Raw genomic sequence first — 25,655 nt, forward strand, 5'->3', positions numbered from 1 at the left:
ATGCAGCTAGATCACTATCACACCTGCTTTTGCCAACTCAAACATTGAAATCATTGTGATGGTGGAAAATGAAAAAATAATAAGCCAATTGAAAAAATGGAAAAAATCTTCAAAAAGCACTTCAATGGGTGAACAGCCACATCCCGAGTACTATTTCAATCTAAAACATGATTTATCAAATGCAGAACATAGACAAATCATAAAGCAGAATCCAAAGCCATGGGAAGGAAGGAGACTGTTTTTGGCCATAGTATAAAATCAACAAAAGCTGCTGATTATTTATTTTAAATGAACTTTAAAGTTTTAAGAGTTGAGTATGCACACAAACAAATGCACGTGTGCAAACACATCAAGAACAACAGGCATCAAGCAAACATTCTAGAGTAAACAAAAACTTGTTTCCAGTCTTACCTTGGTCTTTTCAACTGGTCAAATGTAGAATCATCCTTTATGTCAACTGTTGATGTCATGATTTCTACATGAAGATTCCATCATTAATCAAATTAGATTGTTCCACAATTGAAGAATCAGATAGCATAAACAAGGAAGAGGGACCATTTCCCATGAGAGATGGAAATAGAGAAACGAAAGAGAAAAAAAAAAGGAATAAAATCTCACTCTTTTCAACAGCTAGTTACTAAAGTGGCATTATCTGTAACAATGTAATATGGGGGGAAATCAGAAATCGCGTTAAAATTGGAACCAACAAAGAGAAAAGAAAAAAGAGAATTACTTATTCACATTAGAAATCATTAATCATGAAATAAATTGCATTGTAATAAAGTTCTACTATTTCAAGAAACAATACGACAGCCAGATTACTGGGGTTCATGTTGGGAATCAAGTTTAAATATCACATCAAACAATCAAACTAATAGTTTAAGTTGGTTTGATTTCGTGATTTTTTATTTTTTAAATTTATTATTATAATTTAAATTCATTAACTAAATTTACATAATAATTATTATATGTTATATAATTTTAAAAAAAAATTATTTTTATGAAATTTTGTGAACATATTTTAATTAAAAATTATTATTTTTACTTTTATTTAGCATTAATTTAATGTATGTGTGCGTGTGTTCACATCATATAACCTTTATTTTTATTACAATGAGTTAAGCCCACTATAATGCCTACCGAATTCCTAAAAAAAAAAAGTCGTCCGTGATCAACCAATAAAAAAACAATTAATAACTTGCAGTTGATAATATATTTATGTTATTGATGGAAAAATCGTTGTAATTTACTAACGGCCAAACCCATTGTAATTTGTCTGTATTCCTGACGAACTCATGACTCAACGTGATAAGCTCACTCTAATAACAAAAACACATATATAAATAAAAGACGACACCATAACAAAAATAGGAAAAGATCATAATATTTTTTAAAAATCTAAATAATATCTTACATATTTATTTAGTACAAAGTCACAAAATTAATAGATTCTTTCACATAGTGCTTAAATTGATGCATGTAGTCAAATTCATATCTTTCTCTTTTATATTAAGATCTCTTCAATGTCATTAGTTAAGAACCCAAATCATACATCCTTTTGGGTAACAGCAATGATTGAATGATGAAATTATTCCAAAGGAAAACTATATATATATATATATATATATATATATACTTCTTATTACTGTGCTTGATTCCTCACACTGCCTACCACATAAGAACGGTGCCACCTCACGACCACGTGTCGAACTTCAATTGGATGGCATTCAAACATTGGCGAGATGTCGGTTCCGAATGTCACTATATCTTTCTCTCTCCTCTCAAACAAAAAATCGCACATAACAGAAGCTACGTTATCGTTACATTCCTTATCTTCAGAAAAAAGAAAAACATAAAAAACAACAAACAACATAACTTAACCGGAGCCAGCCCAGAGATGCTTAAGCATGACTTTAGCTTAGCAATAGCAGGTTTTTTTTATTAAGTTAAATTACATATTTAGTTTTTATAATTTTATAATTTTTATTTTTTAGATTTTATAGTTTAAAAATAATTTTTTAACTTTTATCGTTTATATTTTAATTTTCTTCTAATCCTGTCATTTGAAAGTGATTTTTTTAATTTTTATAATTTCATAATTTTTACTAACATTACAAAAATTAAAAGAATTAAAATGTAAATTATAAGAATTAAAAAAAAATTAAAAAAATTAAAATAAAATTATATGAATTAAAAAAATTATTTTTAAATTATAAATATTAAAAAGATAAAAACCATGAAATTATAGAATCAAATAATAAGTAATTTAATTTATTATTATTATTATTAGCATTTTACATCAAAAGTAATCATGTTTCAATCAAATAATATCATTTGAATCTCGACAAAATTTCCTTATCCAAGACATTTGAAACGATTTTATACCAGTTCACGACGAGCTTACGAGCTTGGTGGTTAGCAATAAAAACTTTATTAAGATTAAATTCAATGGTTAAAAAAAATTAAAAATGATAATTAAAAAATAATGAGGATTATAAAGTCCCCAATGAGTGAGATGAACGTAGCAGTAACGGCAAAGGCAGGAGCAACCAAACGCCTCGCCTCCTCCTTTGAAAGCAATCCATCGATCGATGCCGTTGCAACACCCGTCACTCCAAAGCCGCGTGTCGTTGTAGAGCGAAACGGCGCCGTTTTGAGCAAGTGGGTTTTATTGCTGTGCCTCCTCAGCTCGATTAGATCAACTCACCTGGGTGCTGCGTGTGAAGAAAAGAAAAGAGAGAAAAACCGAAACAGAAACATAAAAAGTAGCTGCCAATTTCACGTTCTCATTCTTCCAAATTGAAACCTCATTCCTCAATCCACGAGTTTCTCGTGACCCTTCTCTCATCATCGTCATCTTCGTGCCCTAATCGATTATCTCGTTGCGGGTGCTGATGATTGATTGATTGGGCTATAAAACGCTGCCACCGACCATGATCAACCATTCATAAACAAAGAGAGAAAAAAAGCTTTTTTTTGCTGGGTGGTTTTTTGTGTGCCCAATAATTTTGGATTGTTTTGTTGTTTTTTTGCATTTTCCGATGACGTATTACGAGAATGACGGTGGTGGTCGGAGAGAAGAGGTGGTGCCGGACGTTACTCTCACCATCCAATCCGATGATAGCAATGGGGACTATGTGAAATTGAGGGCCAACAACAACGACGGTTCTCCTCCGGGTGCGGCGGCGGAGCCTTCTCCGCCGACGATAAGAGCCGCCGTGTGGTATTGGGTGAAATTGGTGGTGTTGTTTCTATTCCTGGGGTTTTTGGCTGTGGTAGTGCTTGTCTGGGTCGGACCCTATTTCATAGACAAGGTTTGTGCTTTTTCCTCCCACTAGCTATTATTGGATTCGGGGTTTGTTTTTCTCTTGTAAAGTTTTGATTTTGAGAATGATATTGCTGAATTGTGCACTCTTAATATGCTGCAGAGTGCAGAATGTTCTGATTATGCACTCTTTATACATTGAAATGTTTGTGAATTGTAATGGATACTTCAATTTTTTTAATTTTTTGCAGGAGATTATTCCGATTATAAATTGGGAGACAGAGACTTTCAGTACTCCAGTGTTAACTGTTTTGGTGTTTACATCTGTGGCAGTATTCCCCACCCTACTTTTGCCTTCTACCCCTTCCATGTGGGTGGCTGGAATGACATTTGGTTATGGCTTTGGGTTCTTGCTAATTATATCTGCAGCAGCTATTGGTGTATCACTCCCTTTTGTCATTGGCAAACTCTTCCACCATAAAATTGAAGTACATGCTTTGTCTTTAATCGGAGTTTTTTTTTTTCTGTGTGCAGGTGTTTGAATTGCCTTTACTAATTTGAATCCAATGTTTTTGTGATCCTATGCAGGGGTGGCTGGAGAAGTATCCGAAAAAGGCTTCTATTCTAAGATCTGCTGGTGGAGGGAGCTGGTTTCATCAGTTCCGGGCTGTTGCCTTTATCAGAATTTCCCCATTCCCTTACTTAATCTTCAACTATTGTGCTGTGGCAACAAATGTTAAGTATGGGCCTTATATGGTAGGATCCTTGGTAGGAATGGTGCCGGAAATATTTGTTGCAATCTATACGTAGGGTTCCTCTCTCTCTCTAATTCACTGTTTTTTTTATCTCTGTTTTTTTTATCTGGTAAGAGCTGTTTCAGTTAGATATATGGTTTTGAATTTTTAATAACCGATACAATCAAGAGTCCTGCAAACTCTTCATCTTGCTTTACCATGTTTTCTTGTTTCCCCTTGTTGCAATATGTTCCTTTCATGATTATTCTTAATAAATTAGATCCAAGATTGATTTGTGAACTGATGAATCTTTAATCTTTAATATATTGGAGAAAGTGAGACATGCCTTCAAAATTTATTTCCATTTTTTTGAGGTGTGTTATTGTTCTTGCCTTTGTGTTTTTAATTTCTGGTTGCATTTAGCAGTATAATTTCTCTATGTATGCTTCCAACCAAACTTGAGGATTTCTTTATGGTCATCAAAGTTTAAAACAAGTGCAATTTTTAATAAGTGAGCATGTTCGTATTGTGTCCTCACATTCTGTTCTTCCGTTAATTTGACCATGGGGAATATATTGAGTTGGAGAATTGGTAAGTTATCTATGAAGTAGATTATTATTATTCTTGGAGCAGTTGAATGTTTAGTTCACTCTTGTTCCCCTCGTTTAGATCTTAATTAGGAATGCTATCAATCACCTGAGCTTTGTATCGCAAACTGTTCTATGACTTTATATAGAAGTAAGAGATTGATCTGCTTCCATGCATGGCATGTGTGGCTTCTTCTTAAATACATCAATATACTGGCTTTTTGTCTGCTAAATGGTTATGGTTGTGTATTTATGTGTATTTATGGTTGCCTAACTGGTTCCACAATTCAAAACTTAAGACTTTCAATCATATGGCTGTCCTCCCTTGTCTAATACCATCTATAACTGTTTTGTCACCTATGCTACCATAATTTCAATGTCACTCTTGACCCAAGAAAGGGCAACCATAACTGCCATACCATCAATTTAGCTCACAGTTGTTTTTGAATGTCACTAAGATTTTTTTCATTTTGTCATCAACTCATTGTATTTTGGTAGGGGGTAAGGAAAACAAATGTAAGTGCATAACACAGATTGTTTGATTCTCACTAGCCAAATACCTAAGCCCTAACCAACGAGGGTTAACTTGTAGGATAGGATTGAAAAATATTGAAAAAATGGTCTAGGAACTAGGGTTTGATTTCTACCTGTGGCCTTTCATCTGTAAGTTTCTTTGTAAGCCTTTGTTGTGGCTTTTAGATTGCTCTGACCTTGTATTAGGGCTACTTCCCCTCCTTAACTTTTTCTTACAGGAAAAAAACTTGTGCTCTTATGGGGAAAAAAGGCTTATTCCATTATGTTCTTTTTTGCTTTGAGAATGTATCTTTACTTGGTCAGTAATAACACCGTTGCGGTAAATTCGATGTTGCCTTTCAATGCCATGCTTGAATTTATCTCCTGCAAAAGTGTTTCATCTAATAATCGTAATGACTTTGCCATTAGTTAGTGTTTTTTCTTTTTTCATCTTTGCATCTGACATGTATTTTATGTTACACCTGTAATCCATTATTGCAGGTTACCCATTTCAAATGTTGGCTGGTTTAAAAATAGAAACTAATTTGGTTATTTCTGCAGTGGAATTTTGATTCGGACATTGGCTGATGCTTCACATGAAAAGCATTCTCTATCTGCCCCACAAATTATTCTCAACGTCGCCGGCTTCTGTATAACGGTGGCGACAACCATCTTTTTCACAGCTTATGCTAGGAGACGGCTTGATGAGTTACAAAGAGAGGAGGAGCCATTGTTGCAGTAAGTCCAGAAGTTTTAGTCTGGCTTCGTTCGTTGTTTCCTTATATGAAGCAGTTCCTTACTATGGGAGTGGTTTTATGAGGAAACATTATTCCATTGGAAGAGTTGACCGTCAAATGTATTGTAACTAGTGGGAATTGGTTGACCAAGGAAAAGGATATTGGAGGAACAAGCTAACATGACCGAAACCTATGTTTAGTTCAGCATTTCCATTCCTTATTCCTTATATATGGTTCACAGAAATTGTTTTATTTGTTAGTGCTTCTATCTCGTTTATCATTGTATATGAATGAAATGAAATTCCCGGTTTACTATATAGCATTGATTTGATTCCAATACCTCAATATATGTTGATTTGCCATAGACGTTCAATTTTACTTGCTACAGGAATTATGTTTTGTCTGCATGGATTTCTCTTTCTCAGTTTAACATTTCATTTACTAGGGCAGACAAATAAATGCTTTTCGCATGTGCTATGCTTTTATTCAACCCATACCATACATGGCAATAATATGATGACATGATGAAGGGAACACTTTATTTGGGGGGACACATTGTAATATGATGGCATAATGAGGGAACACTTTATTTGGGGGGACACATTGTGGATATGGTGGAGGGGCCTCACCAGGAGAAGAAGGGTGGGGAATAACTAGACAAGAATTTGGATGTTAATAAATAGGCATTGCAAAAAGAGTCTTCATATTTTTTTATTTCACTAATCTCTCTATTTTTTAATTTACTATCCCAATTTTTTTTTTTTTAAATTCACTATTTGGGTCCCCAGACAAAAAAAAAAATTAAATATTGACTCTTAGTTTATTTTACGTATCTCACGTTCTCCTTGATTTTGAGAATTAGGAATTTTAGGTACTCTGAAGTTTAGAAATATTGGGTGGATAAAGTTTATTGGGGTTGGGGTAATTGTTCATGAGATAATTGTTAGTTATCTAATTATCGATAATGATAAATTGGAAATAACGTAAATAATTAATTAATTTAGTTACCAATAATAATATTTTCTAAATACATAAATATCTCTTAAACGATTAATTATATGCGGACACATGACCGTCAACGTTTTAAGAGCTGATAATCAGTGTTTAAAATTTTTTTTCCTAAGACTCAGATAATAAATTTTGAAAAAATAAGAGAAGTCTGATAGTAAATTAAAAAAATAAGGGATCGATTTAACGAAATGATAAAAATAGAAGAACACTTTTTATCATTAAGCCTAATAAATATGATGTGATCATGTTTGGAAAATATTATTAGTGAATTTTACAATTAATCATGGTGGAATTTTACTCAACAGGAATTGTCTTTCTCTTTCATGTAGTTAATACTATATTATACTACTAATCAACAACGTAAGAATGTCTAGATGCGCTGACCAAAAAAACAAAAAGAATGTTAGATTTGCGAAAGAAAATCGAGATAAAGAATATTTATGAAAAATAAACTTTACTATTCTTATTCTTATGTTGTCTCTATAAGCAGAGCTGTTAACAAAATTGAAGAGACACCTCTGATGATATTTGCACTTATAAATTAAATTTTTCCATATTACATCAGTACTTTGGTAATGTTTTTTTTAATGTAGAATGGTAACAAGGTTAGAATGTAGAGCTTTATGAATATTACCATAACCATTCATCACTAAGTTGACTCTAGTGGGTTAATACTTTGATAATGTAAATAATTTTATATTGAAAAAAAAATAGTTTTGATGAAGTTTATGAGCCTATTTAGATATAAAATTAGAAAAGCTTTTGAGTGTTTTTTTTACTGGAAAAAGCTTTGTATTTTTTACTGGAAAAAACTTTGTATTTTTAATATAGAAATTTCAAAAGTTTTTCAACTTATATTCAAACAGACCTTTAAGAACATAAATAATTATTATAGATTTATTAAAAATTACTCCTTTGTTTATTTTAACATTTAGTGTTTGCTACTGACCCTCTTGAAGATTTGCATTCTTGTACTAATATTGTGTTTGTGTTTTGTTTGTATGGACGAATGTGCATTTTTTTTTTTCTTTTAGAAAGTTAGTTAACATGTAAGTTGAAAGAATGATATAGAACGGAAAGTGTAGAACTTAGCAGCTTCAGGCCCTGCCTCCAAATTTAAACGCAAGATAATAGTATTAAATAATTAGATTAAAATAAATGAAAAAGAAAGAAAATATAAAAGTAATATATAGAGGTTATATTGGGCTTGTTTCAATTACCCCTTTTGTCAAGTGTCTACTTGAAAGAATTTTCTTTTTGAGAGTTGTTATATCCACTTTTCCTCTTTACTTATTCAGTCTCCTTTAGGGGGAAAAATGCACTCCCTAAGAAGCATTACAAAAAAAATGGAAGATTTAGTTATGACTACAAATAAACTTTCTATATATCTCTTCACAGATCCTTTTGTCATATTCAAAAAAAATTCGAATTATAGATCCTAATTTAGAACTCTATTTGTCAATTTAGAATTAATTCTAATTCTAGTATACAAACCAGTATTAGAGCCCATCCAATGTATGGGCGATTTATTATAAATTATCACGAATGAATTATAATTATTATATGATTCAATTTAAAGAAAAACTAATTTTACATATGATATTTCATATATTACTTTATATTTAAGCTTCTTTATATAAATTACATACAGATTTTCGTTGTTGTGTTAACTTCTTTTACAAAATTAGTGTTTATACTCTAAAAATATAAAATAAGAGTTCAATGTGTAAAACTATCTTGAATAATTGAAGTATTAATACAGAAGTAATATAATTTATTAATTGAAGATCAAAGTTAACCTGATTGTTAAGACTATCTTTCATATTTTGCACTATGAAAATTATATTTATAGTTGACATATTCCTTTCCATAAATTAAATATAAATTTTCTTGCTTGATGTAAACATAAAATTTCATATTTTTTATTGTATATATTTTTATCTTTAAAAAAATGTTCATCTCCATAAATTAAGTGCATATTTTATTACTTGTCTTAAAAATATCATTTTCATATTTTTTTACATAGTTCACTCAGAGAAGAAGAGAAAAGAAAAACTCCTCCTCATAATTTTACATATAAATTTTAGACATTAATCTTACTTATACTTGGTATTTTAAATACAATAAAATATTCAATGAATTAGTTAAGTGAAAAGAAAATAAGTAAAAAATAAATCAAAAAAACATTTAGATTAATCTCATTACTTATATTTTATTAATATTCTTCATATTAAGTAAAACAAAGTATTCAAAAAATTAGGTAAGTTTATATGAGTAAGAAGATAATAAATAAGAAATGCATCATTTGCCTATAATTTGATTTTAGATATTAATTTTATTTTTACTTTCTATGTTAAATAAAATAAAATATTCAATAAATTAGTTAAGTGATAAGATAATAAGCAAGAAAAATAAATTATTTACACAATTCTCATTCATTATATTTTATTCATATTCTCTTAGTTTGTAAATAAATTATTCGTATTCGAAAAATTAGTTAAGCTAAAAAAAGAAAGAAAAAATATTTATATTATAATAATTTCATTGATTTAAATTTCTCTTAGTTTTATAATTAAATGTATAATAATTAGGAAAAAATTTACTCCTCACAAATTAAATTTTTTTATTTAAAAAAAAATCATTTTCTTCTTTTGTATTATATTCTATCTTTGGAAAACAAAATTATTCTCGTATATAAAAGTAATGATATTATTGATTGATTTTAAAAATAATCTTTATATTTTATATTTATTTTTTCATCTTTAGTTAAAAAGTTACTCCCCTTAAATTAAGTATAAATTTTGTTACTTGCTTTTAAAAAAATCATCTTTAGGATAGTATTCGAATTCGATGGATATAATTTTTTATAAGACTTTATTTACCCCTAGTTGAACTCCAAATTGGTGAAAGCCTTTTTCCTCTATGAATTGGAGGATTAAGACCAAAACAAAAAAGTTACCTTAATATTTTATATTTGAATATATAATTTCTATCTTTAGATGAAATATTTCTTCCCGTAAAATTAAGTATAGATTTTCTTACTTGCTTTAAAAATAAATTTCATATTTTTTATTTTATATGTCATTTTATTTTTAAGAAAAATGTTCATCTCCACAAATTAAGTATAGATTTTATTACTTGTCTTCTTAAAAATATCATTTTCATATTGTTTACATAATTTGATGGAAAGAGAAGAGAAAAGAAAAACTCCACCTTATCATTTTACATATAAATTTTAGACATTAATTTTACTCATACTTGATATTTTAAATAAAATACAGTATTTAGTGAATTAGTTAAGTGAAAAAAAAATGAGCAAGAAATAAACCAAAAAAAATTACATTAATCTCATCAGTTATATTTTATTCATATTCTTCCATTAAAAAAATTATTATCCATATTTTTCATATTAAGTAAAACAAATTATTCAAAAAATCAGTTAAAGTAAAAAAAAAGAACTTATATGAGTAAGAAGATAATAAATAGGAAATACATCATTTCTCCATAATTTGATTTTATATATTAATTTTATTTATACTTTTTATGTTAAATAAAATAAGATATTCAATAAATTAGTTAAGTGATAAGATAATAAGCAAGAAAGAAAAAAAATTATTTACAAAGTTCTCATTCATTATATTTTATTCATGTTCTCTACAATAAATAACACAAAGTTTTTGAAAAATTAGTTAAGCTAAAAAAAACATTTATATTATCATAATTTCATTGATTCAAATTTCTTTTAGTTTTGTAATTAAATATATAATAAGGAAAAAAACTACTCCTCACAAATTAAATAGTTTTTTTTGTTTTTTCTAAAAAATTATTTTTGTCTTTTGTATTTTATATATAATTTACATCTTTGGCAACAAAAATTATTCTCGTATATCAAATAATGATATTATTTCTTGCTTTTAAAAATCATCTTTATATTTTTTATCTTTAGTAAAAAAAGTTACTCCCCTTAAATTAAGTATAAATTTTGTTACTTGTTTTTAAAAAATAATCTTTTGGATAATACTTAAGTTGGACGGAAATAATTTTTAATCAGACTCTATTTACCCCAATTGAACTCCATATTAGTCAAGACTTCTTTCCTTCCATGAATTGGAGTATTAAGATCGAAAAAAGTTATCTTAATATTTTATATTTGAATATATAATTTCTATCTTTAGATGAAATATTTTCCCCCATAAATTAAGTATAGATCTTCCTACTTGTTTTAAAAATGAATTTCATATTTTTTATTTTATGCTATTTTTATCTTTAATAAAAATGTTTATCTCCATAAGTTAAATATAGATTTTGTTACTTGTCCTCTTAAAAAAATATCATTTTCATATTGTTTACATGATTTGTCGAGAGAAAAAGAGAAAAGAAAAACTCCACCTCATCATTTTACATATAACATTTAGACTTTAATTTTACTTATACTTTGATATTTTAAATAAAATAAAAGATTCAATGAATTAGTCAAGTGAAAAGACAATAAACAAAAAAAACATTTACATTAATTTCATTAGTTATATTTTATTCATATTCTTCTATAAAAACTAGTTTATTCGTATTCTTCATATTGAGTAAAACAAAGTATTAAAAAAATTAGTTAAGTAAAAAAAGAACTTATACAAGTAAAAAGATAATAAATAAAAAATACATCATTTGTCTATAATTTGATTTTATATATTAATTTTATTTATATGTTAAATAAAATAAAATATTCAATAAATTAATTGAATGATAAGATAATAAGCAAGAAAAAAATTATTTACATAATTCTCATTCATTATATTTTATTCATGTTCTCTATAAAAAATAACATAAAGTATTCAAAATATTAATTAAGAAAAAACATTTATATTATCATAATTTGGTTGATTCAAATTTCTCTTAGTTTTATAATTAAATATATATTAATTAGGAAAAAATTTACTCACACAAATTAAATATATTTTTTATTTTCTTTAAAAAAATATTTTCATCTTTTCCATTTTATATATAATTTTTATTGGTAATTTAGAATTGGTTGTTGTTGTATACAAATTAGGATCATGTATATTATACATCCACATGATCCGCAGCACAGAAAACATCAGGTGAGAGAAAATTACCCCATAAAAGAAAGAAACTCAGAAGCAAAAACTTTCTTCAACTAGCAGCAGTAGTAGCACTACCCATTACAACCCAAGCTTCACAAAAAATGGAGTTTGTTAATAACAGGCGCTAAGAACAATTTCCAAAACCAAAAAATTCCTAAAATTTGTGAAAATGGAATTGAGTTCTGGAATGTCTCTGGACATATATGGAGATAATCAGCATGATGAGCCCTGTCTCGATTTGCATGTTCCTTGTGGTTCTGTTGGTTTACTCGCTCTCCTCGTTGTTCATCGCCACAACCATCACCACCACCGCCAACCTCGTCTACGTTGAGAACCCTACCGACACCGCCTCGCAGAAACTCGAGAGCATGGTCCTCAACATCGTCGTCCTCATCGTCCTCATCACACTCTTGACGTTCCTCCCCGTCCTCCTCTACTACTACAATTGCACTGCCTTCCTCCTCCACTACACGCACTTCTCCGCCTTCTTCGTCGTTGCTGCCATGGGCAGATTCAACGCTTAGCATGCTACTTTCCCCCTGCATATACCATGATTGTAATAAGATTAGAATTCAAGACTTTGTACATATTACTTAAATTCTTCAACTAAATCAATCCTAATAGTTGGAAGTTATGACAACCGACCAATGATGAAAAAGTATAAAGTACATAAATATTAAATCATACTAAGATCAAATATAATAATAATTAGTGATTATATACTGTTAATTAGTGATTATATACTGTTATCGAGATCAAAATAATAATATAAAAGCATATTATTATATACTATTAAGTAATTAATTATTAACAATTTAACATATTATACGAGCATATTAAGAACTCTTACTTTATTTTTTAAAATGTTTTTTTAAACTATTTTTTAATAACAAAGAAACTTTGTTGGAATATTATGGATACCAAACATTCAACATTTGAATCATCATGCTTTCGTCACCTATTTCAAATGTCAACTAGTACAATGGAAATAATTTCAAAAGGCCAGTTTCATGAATTATAAAAAAAAAATTATTCAACCTGGTTTGGGTCACCAAATCCTATCCAAGATCATTGATTTTGATCAAACCTAATTGGATCAAATAGAATTATTTAAGTTTATTTCATGACCGATTTGATAATTAGCTCAAACTGATTTTATCAATAATTTTTGATCGACCGATTAAGATTGATCTCACAACACTGGTTGAAAGAAGTATCCTTTGATTACTTGTTTCCTATAATGAAACTTTATAATTTAATTATTTCTAGGATAACTAAAATTTCTCAATTTCAATTATTTTTGCAGGGAAAAATTATGCTTGAAAATTCATATTGTTTATAATAATATGATATTATCTGAAAAATGATAAATACAAATAATCTCTGAAAATTTTAAAATAATTGTGAAAGGTATTTACCAGCAAGAATACATGAAATAAAACAATTACATGAAAAAATTATACTTTACCATGAAAAAATATAGATATAACTATCAAGTTTTTCTTATAGAACTTTTCTGTTATATAATAAATAAAACTTTAGTTGTACGTGTCAAAATGGCCTATTTATTTATCATTGCAGAATTTCAACTCCCCTAAAATTTGTATAATTTTGGGTTAATTTATTTTTTATTGTAATTATCATTGAAAGCATTTCTTTTATGATAAAAGTGTTCATGTTATGCTTGAGAAAAGTAGTTGAAAGGTTAATTAGAAACTGAAAACATTGTTAATAGTTGAATCCTATCAGTTAGAAATTTTTTTTTTGGTAAACGCTATTAGTTAGTAGTAAAATTGTTAAATTAATTGTTTATTGAATAATAGGTGTTTAATGAAATAATCTATTGAAGTAGTTGATAAATATTAAATAATAAATGCCAAAATATTTATATATATTTTATATAAACTTTAATTTTATTTTATTGATGAAATATATTTTGAGATAATTATATTATTTTAAACTCTTGTAAAATTTTACTAATATATCAATTATTTTAATTTCATCTTTTGGTTTCAAATTTTTTTCCTATGCTTTTTACTGTTATTTTAAAATATAAATATAAATAATTTAAAAAATTACGTTGTGTATGTATATATAGAAATGGTTGCTGTGAATATTAAAAAAAATTAAACAAACTTTTTAACTAATAATTTTTTTCTTAGAAAAAAAGGTTAAAAACTAACTTAAACAACTTGCTAAATCTAACCTATGTGTAATCTCAACAAATTCGAAGAAGAGTTGATATAATTTACTCAAAACATAATTCTTAATTCTTCATTTGATTCACTGTTCCACACTAGGTAGGATTTATATTAGTAAAAGGAGTGGAACCCAGCTAATACTAGGGACTCCAGATACTGGTCACCATTGCGAAAGACAAGAGAAGCATCCAGGTGCAAGAAGACAATAATTTAAGTTTAATTTGACTTCATGTCCAATAAATAAGTTAAAGTTATCTATTCAAAAAAATAATTTTAAAAAATTAAAAATCATTTATGTTGAATTATTTTATGTTATAAATATATCTATTTTTATTTTAAATAAATTAAAAATAACTTATTCAAAATATTTTCAAACATATTGAAATTTTTAGATTTAAACATCAATTTAGTTAATTAAATATTTATGTAATTTTATTTATTGATTTAGTGTCTCTTTAATTTAGAATTTAATGAAATTAATTTTGATAAAAATAATTTGAATATTAAATATAATTAAAATATATCTAAATTAATTTGAATATTTTAATTTTATTGAAATATGTATTTTTTTATTAAAAGGTATGAGTCTAACTTAAACGGAATTAGGCTTATTTTTAGATCACGCTTTTAAAAAAATCTGCCACAAAATTGATATATTAAGTAAATTTTATGTTAAAGAAATATATTAAATTTATTTAAGCTAAATATTGTCAGGATTTGATGTAATTATAGTTATAGTCTCAAGGCTTGATGACTTGTTTTATCATTCAATTATAATTTTTTTGCAAATTTTGTTACATATTTTTTTATATATTTTATCATCATATTTTTTAAATTTTTTGCATATTTTATTATTTTTTCACATAATTTACTATTTTGTTGGTAATAATTTGATGTTGTTTTACAAATTATTGATAAAACAACGTGATTCTACGGGTGGCACGCCAACACTCTTAAACGATAGATAAAATGTGAAAAAAATTGAAATAAAAAAAATTTGAAAAATAATTAACTGATAAAATTCAAAGAACAATAATAATTAAGTGATAAAATATGTAATTGAATCTAATTTTAAAATTACAGTTCAAGTAGCCAAGAACAAAAACATTGCAATTTTTTATTTTTTTTGGTTTTTGAAGAAAAATAAAATATTAGTACAATTTGATGTAACAGAATGGGAAAAATGAGCGAGCAGGCGCCGAAATTGCAGAGTGGTCTCGTCGACAGGATCTGGCTGCCCGAGTTATATAATCTTTAATCTAATCCTAAATATCTCAACATAATGTATTAATGCCACCCCAGAAGTAGCACACCATAGACAAAACACTAATCAAATTCCCCGTCTTCTTTCCCTTCCAAATTTCAAACACCCATACATACATTGGTCCTATAATATAAAAACCATAACAAATTCAAAATTTGGATCCTTACTCACTTGTCTCACACACACATTGTGTTTGCAGGTCCCGGCGCAATAAAAAAACATATACTGAAATTGAAAAATAATTATTAAAAAAAAGGCTCAAAAAGCTGCAAGGCTCTGTGCTTTGTCTCCTTCTGGCACCTTCCAAGTAAAGAATGGTACCTTCCTCTTCACCACGCACTAATTAAATATCTTCCTTTTTAAAATACATAAATAATAATTAAAACCGTGATTTGTTTTAAGTTAAAGCCCCTCAAAACAAAGCCCTGCTCAGTCTCACTCACATTGCACTCACTCCACCTACTAAGCGACGTCGTTGGGAGGCGTAATAATGTCGATGACGATGGTTATGGAGGAAGATGAAGAAGACGTAGAAATAGAGCACGTGTTTATTGCTCATGAAATTGACCTCGATTACGAGTTCGACGCTGCAAGGTTCTTCGATTTCACTCGCCCGGAGACTCCCTCGGAAGCTCACGAAGCCCAACTCTGGTTTCAAAATGCCGCTGGTTACCCTCCTTCGCGTTAGTCTTCTTCTCTCTCTAACGCATTTCTGCGAAGCATTTCGTTTTTTTCATTTATCGTTCTGCGAAACAGTGTTTCTGCTGAAATTTCACATTTCTTTGGTTCAGCTTTTGTGAGAAGGCTGCTAGTGGCGAGAGAGGATTTGTTCTTGGAAGATGTTAGCGATTCGCCCAAGTCCGAACACGTGGAATGCGCGAGTAATGTTGTGGATGATGAAAAATCTAGTGTTCCGTTAGGGATTGGATTTTCGGACACGGCTTTTGAGAATTGTGGTATGGCTCAACAAGTTTACTTTGTAGAATGCCGTTTACTAGTTCTGTTGAGTTTTCTCCGTCTTCATGCAACTCACGTTCTCACTGAAAGTACACTAAAACGACGTTGCAATCAACTCGCCGGCTTATATTTGTATATTCTATTTGTCTTGCCAGCGCTTCATTCTTTGTTGAATTCTTGATTTTTTATTATTTACACCTTAGGTGATCGATTGTTCTGTAATTAGTTGTTATAGTGCTAGCTTGTTTACTAACTACTATAGCTTAAACATTGGGGAAATAAAATTTATCTTTCTGCAGCTCTCTCACCAAACTAGCAAAAATAAATTTTTTGTTTCTCTAAAATAAACTGAACCAAACACTATAAAATTTATGACTTTATGTATTGTTTTTGTTAATGTTAAGAAAATGGATGGAAATTTGGAACCATTTTTCTGGCCCTGAGATGTTCTGTATGTACATCTGCCCCTGTAGGGTCCCTCTGTTGCTAATCATGTAGAGCTTGAATAATTGTTTGGGCTGTACATTGAGATGTTTCCATTTTTAACTGCTAGTTGAAGTTTTTTTAACGAAAAGTTATGGCTCTTGATTGTGGACATGTTTTCGCCACCTGCTACTTAGCAGAGAGCATAACTGTACACCAGGCTTGGATTTGTACAAGTCTTAGCGTAATTTTTAAATTATCATACTCTCGTTGAGGACCTTCTCAAATAACTGCAAGTACATATTTCTATTCCTCTGGAAGCAATAAGCTAAAAACTTTGTTATGTAATGGGCTTATATTGTAATACAGTTGTCATGTATCCTAGCTTTCTATGCTAAATACATACTCTTGGCTTGTTGGTGATGTCTTCTTCTCTGTAATTGTTAGGTCCAAAAACACTTGGTGAAAATATCTCTGGCTTGTTGGCTGGAATTCAACAAAATGATGGTACAAGGTCCCTACAAGTACCTACAGGTAACAATCTGATACCAATACCATGATCCAGATGCTAATATGAGGACTGTAAATTTGTATAGTGGCTTAGCATCTTATAATCCTTGTGTGAATCAAAGTAGTATCAACTGATTAGTTTCATGACTGCAATTTTGGCATCATCAATTTAGAATGAGGTGCTCATAATATTGTTTGATATGTAATCCATATTTATGTTGCAATTGTCTCTTGTGCTATGGTAATTCCTGGTATGACCTGTCGTTTCATTGTTTCCAAGGATTAACTCTTCCAAAGCTTAAGGTGGAGACAATGTATGATCCCACTTTACCTTTTGCTGATATTTGATTTTATTATGATGAATGATGGTGGAAGGGATCAAATTCCTGTTGTCATTTAGGTTCTAATACTATGCCAATAACTTACTCTCCCAAAAGCTTAAGCTGTTAGGTGGAAGTACTTGAGTTTATATGTTTAACGCATGACATTATTTTTTACTCTGTTTCTGTTATTTATGACATTATGATTTTGTGATTCTCTCTCATTTTCTCTATCTATCTGCCTTTATCCTTTTTCCCTCTGCCTCAACTTGTTTATTCTATTTCTGCTTGACATGTATTTTGTTTTTTTCTAGGACTTACCTTTGGCAGTAAGACAATCAGCAACAATTTGAATTCTAAGGCTAAGTCTGCTGTACCAAAGAGTTCAACACTAATGAAACCTACTGCTAGTCAATTGGCCAAGCAAAATCGCCCTTCTAAAAACATCGGTTCAAGGTGATGATTAATTAGAATAATTTTTTTGTTTTTAGTAGTTAAAGAGACATGGTTTTTTTCTTGGGTGGGAGAAGTAGAATGACAATATGAATTGCCATTTATTTTGAATTGTAACATTTTATTGCACTATACTACATTATCTCTGTTTGCTCAAAGGGGTGCATTAAAGTGCTCGCTAACTTGGATGGGCATTTTATTCATTAAGTCATATTCTTTTAATAAGTACAGCTATTGGAGTATTATTACTGTATATCTTTGATTTTTTTTTTTTCTGGTTCTGGGGAAAACCCATATAACCTTATATTTGCAACTCTTCCATTCTCAGATTTCAGAAGCTACTAACTCGGAATGAACATAATTTATCTATCTCTTCTGGGGTAGAAAGTCAAGCTGCCAAGCGGCAAAAATTAGAGGGCGGTCTCTTGTGTAAGGTCTGCAAGTTGTTCTAGTCTTTCTTCTCTCTCTGATTTACAATACTGAACTTGAAGAAACTGCCTTCATATTTGGCTTCTTGAAGTATATACCAGAAATTGATCTTAAAGTTGACTATGTAATGGTGTGAAATTTTATGCAGTTCCTAGTAAGTTACAAATGATGCATCTTATGAAAATTTTCCTACAATCATTACATTTGTGCGTATCAGAATTGCTCTAAGGAACTTATGAGTGCTTAGTTGATATTTTTCATGGGTAACAGTAAAATACATTTAGGGTGTGTTTGAGAGTTGGGTTTTGGAGGGAAAGGAAAGGGAGGGCAAGTTTTTCATTTCTAATAAATATTTTCTAAACAAAATGATAGGTTACCATAAACTTAATGCCATAATCTTTTGTTTATTTTTACATACATTACATAACTTTCTTAATTTAAAATTAAATTTTTTGTCCTCCCTTGCCTTTCCCTGCCAAAATGTTACTCCCAAATGTACCCTTAGTCTTCAATGTTTGGGTGGTAGTGTGGAAGTACTTGAAACATGGACCAGGAATTCAAATGGAACTTGAGTAATGTTGACATCACATTTATTGTAGACAGGGCATTTGAAATGCTTACTATATTGTCTCTTTGACAGGTTTCTGATGTGAAGCAGCAAACCAATTTTTTCCACAAGGCACCAATGATGGTATGAATCCTAATGCAGAATTGTTGAATCTTCCCTTGGTTAATGTAGATTATACAAAAATTGTCAAGTATCCTCTTCATATGAATTGCACGGTACTCATATTTTTGTCCTTCATATGTTATTCCTTATTTGATTTTGCAGAAAGAAGTAATAACATTCATTTTATTTTGATACTGTTGTTGAGTGGGATTTGTTAATGGTTAAGGGTATCCTCTATTAAGTGCCTAAACTGCAATTGGGAAGGGCAAGAGCGTTTCATATCTTTAAGGAATATGATCTTGTTTCTTGAGGTGGTAGAAAAGAGGTTCACATGATATACTCTATACATTTGTCTGTTCTTGCAGGCTGTCGCTGTTGAGCAAAACTCTGCATGTTCGAAGCTGAAGCTTACTAATCCAAGGGAGCCTGACCTTAGAACAGCACGTAGAGGACAAAGGATAAGGTTTGTGATCATGGATGTGTAATGTTCACTGAAATTTTGATGATGAATTCTCTTCTTAAGAGTTAAGATAATAGACATTGAGAAATACATGTGCTTAACAGACCCAAAAATGTTAGAGAGGCAGAGCATGTGACAGTTCCGGCTCCCAGATTCAAAGCTCGCCCATTAAATAGGAAGGTTAGTTCTTGCTGTAGATATAATTACTTTTGCTTGGTTAATTTGGTGCATTGTTGCCATTGTCTCCTCTAAATTATGTTCACAATCTAGATTCTTGAGGCTCCTTCATTGCTACCTCACAAAAGGAGCACTCCAAGATTGCCTGAATTTCAAGTAAGTCTGAATTCTGATACAGTATTTAGTTTCTTCATTCATCCATATTTATCACCATCCTATGATTATAAAGGAAAAGAACTGAACAATTAATTAGGATTCTTTTTATTTCTGTTATATATCTTTAAGTTCAGGTTTTCTGTAATCACTTCTCAGGAATTTCACTTGAAGACTTTGGAGAGGGCAATGCAACACACATCTGCTATGTCATCTTCACTTCACTATGATGATTCTGATAAGGTTAATTTAACTTTTTGTTCATACAATTTTAAATATTAAATATTAACATTGGTTATGTATGTTATGATTGATTTGCTTTTTCTTGTTTTACTTTCTTGTTACACAATAGATATGATTAGTATTTCTGAGACCAAAGTTATCTGGTTGCAGGGTTGGGACAAGCATACTACTGTTTCTGCTTTAGAAAATAGAATCAAGGATTTAAGAAGGTAATCACTAATAAATGTGGTGATAGTCATAAATGTCCCTTCAAACTATGGCTGTTCATTAAACAATGGCATTAACTACAAAATACTGTCTCTGTCCATAGACCTGCTGCTGCTGCTGCTGCACCAACTGATGATGGATTGGGTTTTACTCATATTTTTAAAGCTCAGTCTCTTAATAAGAAGGTAATGAGACAGCAATGATAAATTTCGATAAGAAACATGGTAATAACTTGTTAGCAAAGAATAAAATATGAACCTGAATTATATTTTCTGGCTGTGGATGAGAGACAATTTTAAAATTTTTCTGATTGAAATAGTTTATACAATCTTTATGCCTCAACGAAAACATAACAAAACTTGCACAGACTGTAGTGTTCTTATACCATGAAACATAAGCATTTATCTCCTTCATACTAGTTAGTATAGTAGTATAAGATTCACTCATAGATATATCATTATAAAGCTGATTTATTGTTAAAAGGTATTCATATTCAAGACAGATCTACATGACAATAGCATTATTTCAGATAGTGTCAAGAAAACTTTCCTGTAGAACTCAATATTGTACACAATCCTAAAGGCAATATCTGTAAAAATATTGAATGAAATATAATGTATTATGAGGTAACTCTATTTAGTGCATCTTATTTTCTTTTCTTTATTATAGAGGAACTGTTATTCTGTATGAGAGTAATGTGACTTCTGGAAGATATCCTAGAGAATTCTGAAGTTCAGATTCTTTTGTTCCCCTTGTTTGCAATTTTATTTAATTTTGTCTTTCCTTCCAAAAATGTCTGGCTACAGATACTTCCAAGTAAAGGAAATGGTGGTGTTTTCCATAACAGCAAACATGAAACAACAGTCCCAATGGTAAGCCATAGTGTTTCATTGATTTTCTCTTCCCATGATTTTTTTCTGGGTAGAAAATTTTATTGATTGTGTACATTGCTTCAATTCATATAGGAATCTGATTTGCAGACTGAAAAGGAGGTTCAGCATGACCCCCCAATTGAACTCTTCAGCAAGGTGAATTAATGCTTCTTTCGTTTTTAATTGATATTTTGGGCTACCTTTTTGGCTTGATGCACTTTCTCGAGTTAACTCTTGAACCTTGCAGGGAAATTTAAGTGCTTTTTTTTTTTTTTTGCATTGTAACTTTGCCACTTGAAATTTCTATTGGTATTGTTACTTACCATAAAGATATTTTTTAACGATTCTCAATCTTTAAACTTTCTCAAAATGTTAGTTGTCTCTGACATCTGAAGGCCAGCCAAACAATGGATCTCATTTCAAACTGCCTCAGCATTCTGGGATGTGTAGAAAGGTTTAACCCTCTATGTTCCTTTTTTTTTTCCAGTAAATTATCCTCTATAATTTTGAGTTACACGTAATGATGTTGGATTATTTTTCCTCTTGGCATTGTATTGAGTTCTTTGTTTCTTGGTGCAAGGACTCAAAAGAAAATATATTAAATTCTTTTTGTCCGGACCAAGAGGTAATAATATATTTAAGTATAACAGTGTCTGAAGAACATGACTTCTGTTGAGCCTTTGCTTTTCATATAACTTCTTTTAATTAAATATTTTAAAGTTACAGTATTTCTATCTTTTAGTGATTCATCATAAATGCTAAATTTCATCATCTAGCTGACACATGATGCAGGAGAAGGCTTTTATGTTAAGGGCAAACCAAACTTCTCGAGGGAATGGCAGTTGCATCAGTTTGATGGGTGCAAGGAGGTATGCGCAGTTGACACTACTCTTCATGTTTAATACGATTGTTAACTCACACCCAGAAACAAAAATCAATTGCTTATGTATTCAACATTCTAACTGAAATGATCCAGGAGCTGGGGAATTCGGTGACAAAAAAACGAGGGAAAATGTGCAACCTGCTTAGTTATGGACATCAGACTTGAATTTTTGCTGCTGCTGACATGAAGATTGACGGTACATAGTTGAATCAGACAGTCTCCTAACAACTCTATGCGGATGATAGATGTATATTTTTTACTGTACACAGAATCTTACATTTTTTTTTTCTTGTGTTTAGTAAAGAGGGGAAGGAGAGAAATAAAGAAGAAATAGGATGGATCCCAAGTGGGTCTCACACTTTCTATACTCTTGTAATTCAAATATTTCTCATCTATTTTCATCCTCTCAACCAAACACATTATTAGAGATGAACAAGTCCTAGGTGCACAGCTGTATCTTCTATTAACTTACCCTGATAATTCAAAAAAATATATCATTTAAGGCGAGTGTTGTGTTGTCTTAAGCTTATGCAAGTTTCGTTCGCTTTTCATAGCATTAACACATAATTTATTTACTCCTACTTTCAGGAATGGTGGGCCTTGTCTTAACCTTTGGTATAAATCGACTGTTCTATTAAAGCTTCATTTCTTCATAGTACAAAACTTGGGACATTGTGTATTGATCCCTTCTCATATCTCACAGTTTGGGAAGCTATCTACTGCCTTAACCTTAACCGAGTTTGGTCGTAATTCAACCTCAACGCTCATTGCTTCCCTTCTGATCTAATCTGTGTAAAAGGCAAGCCCAAGTTGGATGACCAGATGTTTGTTGGTCATCTATTCCGTAAGAAGGCCCACGATTTCACATCAATTAATTAGACAATCCCTAATTAGACTTTAAAAAAAAATGCAAGTTACTTAAAAAATGACATTTTCAAAAAAAAATGTGGCATATTAAGAGACATCTTCAATCTTGATTGAACATTTAAATTTAATATATTGGGATTGATCAACAGGAATGAATTTTAAAAATTGAAGAGGAAGTTATATAAATAGAATTTGTAATTGAAGACACTTTTGTGTCTATTAATTTGATATAATTTGTGAAAATTCAAATTGAGATAAATTAAATTTAAGTAATAAAATAGATAAAAATGAACGCATGATGTAAGAAAAGTAACAGTTCAAATTTAATATACTAGGTTTGACGTGCCTCGGCGGTAGGAGATACATTCCAAGAGGTTAGTCAAGACCAAATTATCGACAACGTTGCATTGCATGGAGTGCGAGGAATTCTAGGATGTTTTTTAACCCTATATTTTCTATTCATACCTTAATTTTGTTGTAATTTATTTTATATTTTTATCGAAAAATATGACTGCTCATCTTTAATAAAAATTTTCTCTCTGCCACACACTACCGCTCTCACTCACTCAAAAGGGGTACAAAACAAAAGCCCGGATTTTTATTCGAGTGTTCCAAAGATGGTAAACGCGTTTCATTTAATCCAAATGACAGGCACTATACTCCAGAGTTTCGGTGAGAAATTGTTTTAATGCTTTTGGCTGAATGATTTGTTGGAAGTTTAATGTCACTGAATCCACCTCTGGCCGGACTAAGTTTTTTGACTTTGTCATACTAACACTATAAACAAGATTGATAAACTTCAGTTCAGGCACTATACTCCTAAGTCGTAAGGGATTAGAAACAGATATGATTATGGTTAGACAGAAAGTCCTAATTGAAGATTATGAAGAGTATAATGCTGGTATCCATTTTTAACATGTATGAAGAGTTGAAGACTTACACTTGTTCAATTATTTCTTTAAATATACTCCCAAGTTTTTTCTCTTCTCGTAATGACTATGGATTAGAACTAAGGCGAGTATGAATACTGAAGAGTGATCATTGTTTAATTATTCGTTTCATTGCATTTGATTTTGATAAATTGATTGTCGGTCACTAAGTTGTAAATTCGTAAGCAAATGAATTTCTATATTAAACATTTTATATTCTACGGCTCAACACGGCTCAAATGATTCCGAAAATATAGTATCGATCTGAACCAAAATCCAATCTCTTTAAAACATCCTCTTTTTTTTTTTTTTTAATGTTTTACCCTTATAAAAGGGGAATTTTAAATGAAAAAGGAGTGCTGCTATGTCCAACAAATACACGAATTGAATTTGATCACATGGTCCTTATTAATTTAATCTTTAGGTAAGAAGTCACATGCTGTTTTAGCGTAAACAAAATCGTGACATTATTACACACCTAACATAGACCAAGTACACAAGTCAAGTCCATATAATAGTCCTAAAACAATTTATGAATGATAATTTATTAAGCTGCATAGATTGTGCCATTAGCAACTTCCAAATGACCCAAGCAAATACTTAAATAGCAATTTGACCGGCTTCAAACAAGGACATCTCCCTAGCCCTTTGACAAGAATGGAAATTTAACAAACCAAGTATCTTAAATATCTATATTCAGAAAGACACAATGCAACTTTCAACTAGCTTGACGAAGATAGCATAACAGCAACCAATTTCCGAGATTAGGCCAAATGGATGCAAGGAATGCCATTTTTCAATGTTTTGAATGGTGGGTGTTGTTGAACTGTAACCACCTTGAAACTTAAAACCATAGTTTAGGACACAAGTGACTGGTGGTGAGTGTGAAACATGACAGTCTTTGCAGAGATGCCACTGTTCACTTAATTTAGCAGCCAAGATACCCTTTGACCTAGCAAGGCAAGCAAAACATAAACTTGCACAATCGGGTACAAATTTAGGCAGGGAAGAGGCATTGTTACTGACTTCCTGTATCTCTTTGAATGGATATTGTGCATTAGATAGCATGAGACCATAGAGAACTAGATTTATTGAAATTTTGGTGCTATGAGACCATAGTGAAAATTTATTGAAATATCTTGATTGTCACAACATATTTGAAAGGAATGAATATGGAAAAAAAAAATTATTCATAGGAACCGAAGACAATTTCAAGAGGTTTACAATAACTCATGTATTTTGCTCAACCAACTGAACTAGACCCCATGGACATTTTAAGCTCATTTAGTTGTGGTGACAAGTCTTAATATCATTCCCATATGAATGAATATGGGAATAAACATTGAGACTTGTCACCATAGCTAAATTAAGCATAAAATGATACTATTATGGTAACATACCTAGATATTAATATACACCATAAGAAAGCCAAGAAATATAGTTCCCAATATCAACTCAATTGATAGTTTGATACTAACTCATACATTTGGAACCAAGCAATGCACAATTTAATTTAATTGTAGAAAATGAATTCTACTTAATAATGGTTCTATAAGAAGAGAAACAAAATCCAGCTCAGGTGTAACAAGTTTTGTGCTGAAAGCATGAAATAATTTTCACTAAACTTGGCTAAGTCCATCAAGTTTCTGTAGATACTAATACATTCAGAACAAGTGGCCTTGAAATGTAAA

The 25,655-nt window shown here is 30.2% G+C and overlaps 2 protein-coding genes across 5 annotated transcripts; both read left to right on the plus strand.

Moving 5' to 3' along the window:
* Window positions 1–2,513: 2,513 nt before the first annotated feature.
* On the plus strand, window positions 2,514–6,088 carry LOC100808455 (transmembrane protein 64). The gene is made up of 4 exons (XM_003525509.5): window positions 2,514–3,314; window positions 3,517–3,753; window positions 3,854–4,071; window positions 5,661–6,088. The coding sequence occupies exons 1-4, from the start codon at window positions 3,042–3,044 to the stop codon at window positions 5,839–5,841; spliced, it is 909 nt and encodes a 302-aa protein (XP_003525557.1). The 5' UTR covers window positions 2,514–3,041; the 3' UTR covers window positions 5,842–6,088.
* A 9,677-nt stretch (window positions 6,089–15,765) lies between these two features.
* On the plus strand, window positions 15,766–23,105 carry LOC100808991 (protein TPX2). Of its 4 annotated transcripts, XR_414203.4 has the most exons (19): window positions 15,767–16,094; window positions 16,203–16,367; window positions 17,239–17,325; window positions 17,936–18,077; window positions 18,403–18,508; window positions 19,144–19,194; window positions 19,539–19,636; window positions 19,738–19,813; window positions 19,904–19,966; window positions 20,123–20,206; window positions 20,357–20,415; window positions 20,517–20,598; window positions 21,220–21,285; window positions 21,379–21,441; window positions 21,662–21,739; window positions 22,078–22,154; window positions 22,262–22,415; window positions 22,757–22,783; window positions 22,872–23,072. XR_414203.4 is itself a non-coding variant. In XM_006579556.4 (17 exons), the coding sequence occupies exons 1-17, from the start codon at window positions 15,902–15,904 to the stop codon at window positions 22,278–22,280; spliced, it is 1,509 nt and encodes a 502-aa protein (XP_006579619.1). In that variant the 5' UTR covers window positions 15,767–15,901; the 3' UTR covers window positions 22,281–22,675. The 4 variants fall into 4 exon arrangements, 1 of the variants encoding a protein (XP_006579619.1); XR_414204.4 differs by lacking the exons at window positions 22,757–22,783; window positions 22,872–23,072 and adding an exon at window positions 22,468–22,675 and having other exon boundaries at window positions 15,766–16,094; window positions 22,262–22,364; XR_414202.4 differs by having other exon boundaries at window positions 22,757–23,105.
* Window positions 23,106–25,655: the final 2,550 nt, after the last annotated feature.

This window comes from Glycine max, chromosome 5, assembly GCF_000004515.6.
Source record: "Glycine max cultivar Williams 82 chromosome 5, Glycine_max_v4.0, whole genome shotgun sequence".
Lineage (NCBI taxonomy): Eukaryota > Viridiplantae > Streptophyta > Magnoliopsida > Fabales > Fabaceae > Glycine > Glycine max.

What these genes read in the sequence shown, in the direction of transcription:
- LOC100808991 (XM_006579556.4), top strand. Translation starts at nt 15,902, where the DNA reads ATGTCGATGACGATGGTTATGGAGGAAGATGAAGAAGACGTAGAAATA. An exon ending in CGCTGGTTACCCTCCTTCGC is followed by an intron (nt 16,095 to 16,202) that starts GTTAGTCTTCTT and finishes TCTTTGGTTCAG; the next exon opens with CTTTTGTGAGAAGGCTGCTA. An exon ending in CAAGATTGCCTGAATTTCAA is followed by an intron (nt 19,967 to 20,122) that starts GTAAGTCTGAAT and finishes ATCACTTCTCAG; the next exon opens with GAATTTCACTTGAAGACTTT.
- LOC100808455 (XM_003525509.5), top strand. Translation starts at nt 3,042, where the DNA reads ATGACGTATTACGAGAATGACGGTGGTGGTCGGAGAGAAGAGGTGGTG. An exon ending in GACCCTATTTCATAGACAAG is followed by an intron (nt 3,315 to 3,516) that starts GTTTGTGCTTTT and finishes AATTTTTTGCAG; the next exon opens with GAGATTATTCCGATTATAAA. An exon ending in ATATTTGTTGCAATCTATAC is followed by an intron (nt 4,072 to 5,660) that starts GTAGGGTTCCTC and finishes TTATTTCTGCAG; the next exon opens with TGGAATTTTGATTCGGACAT.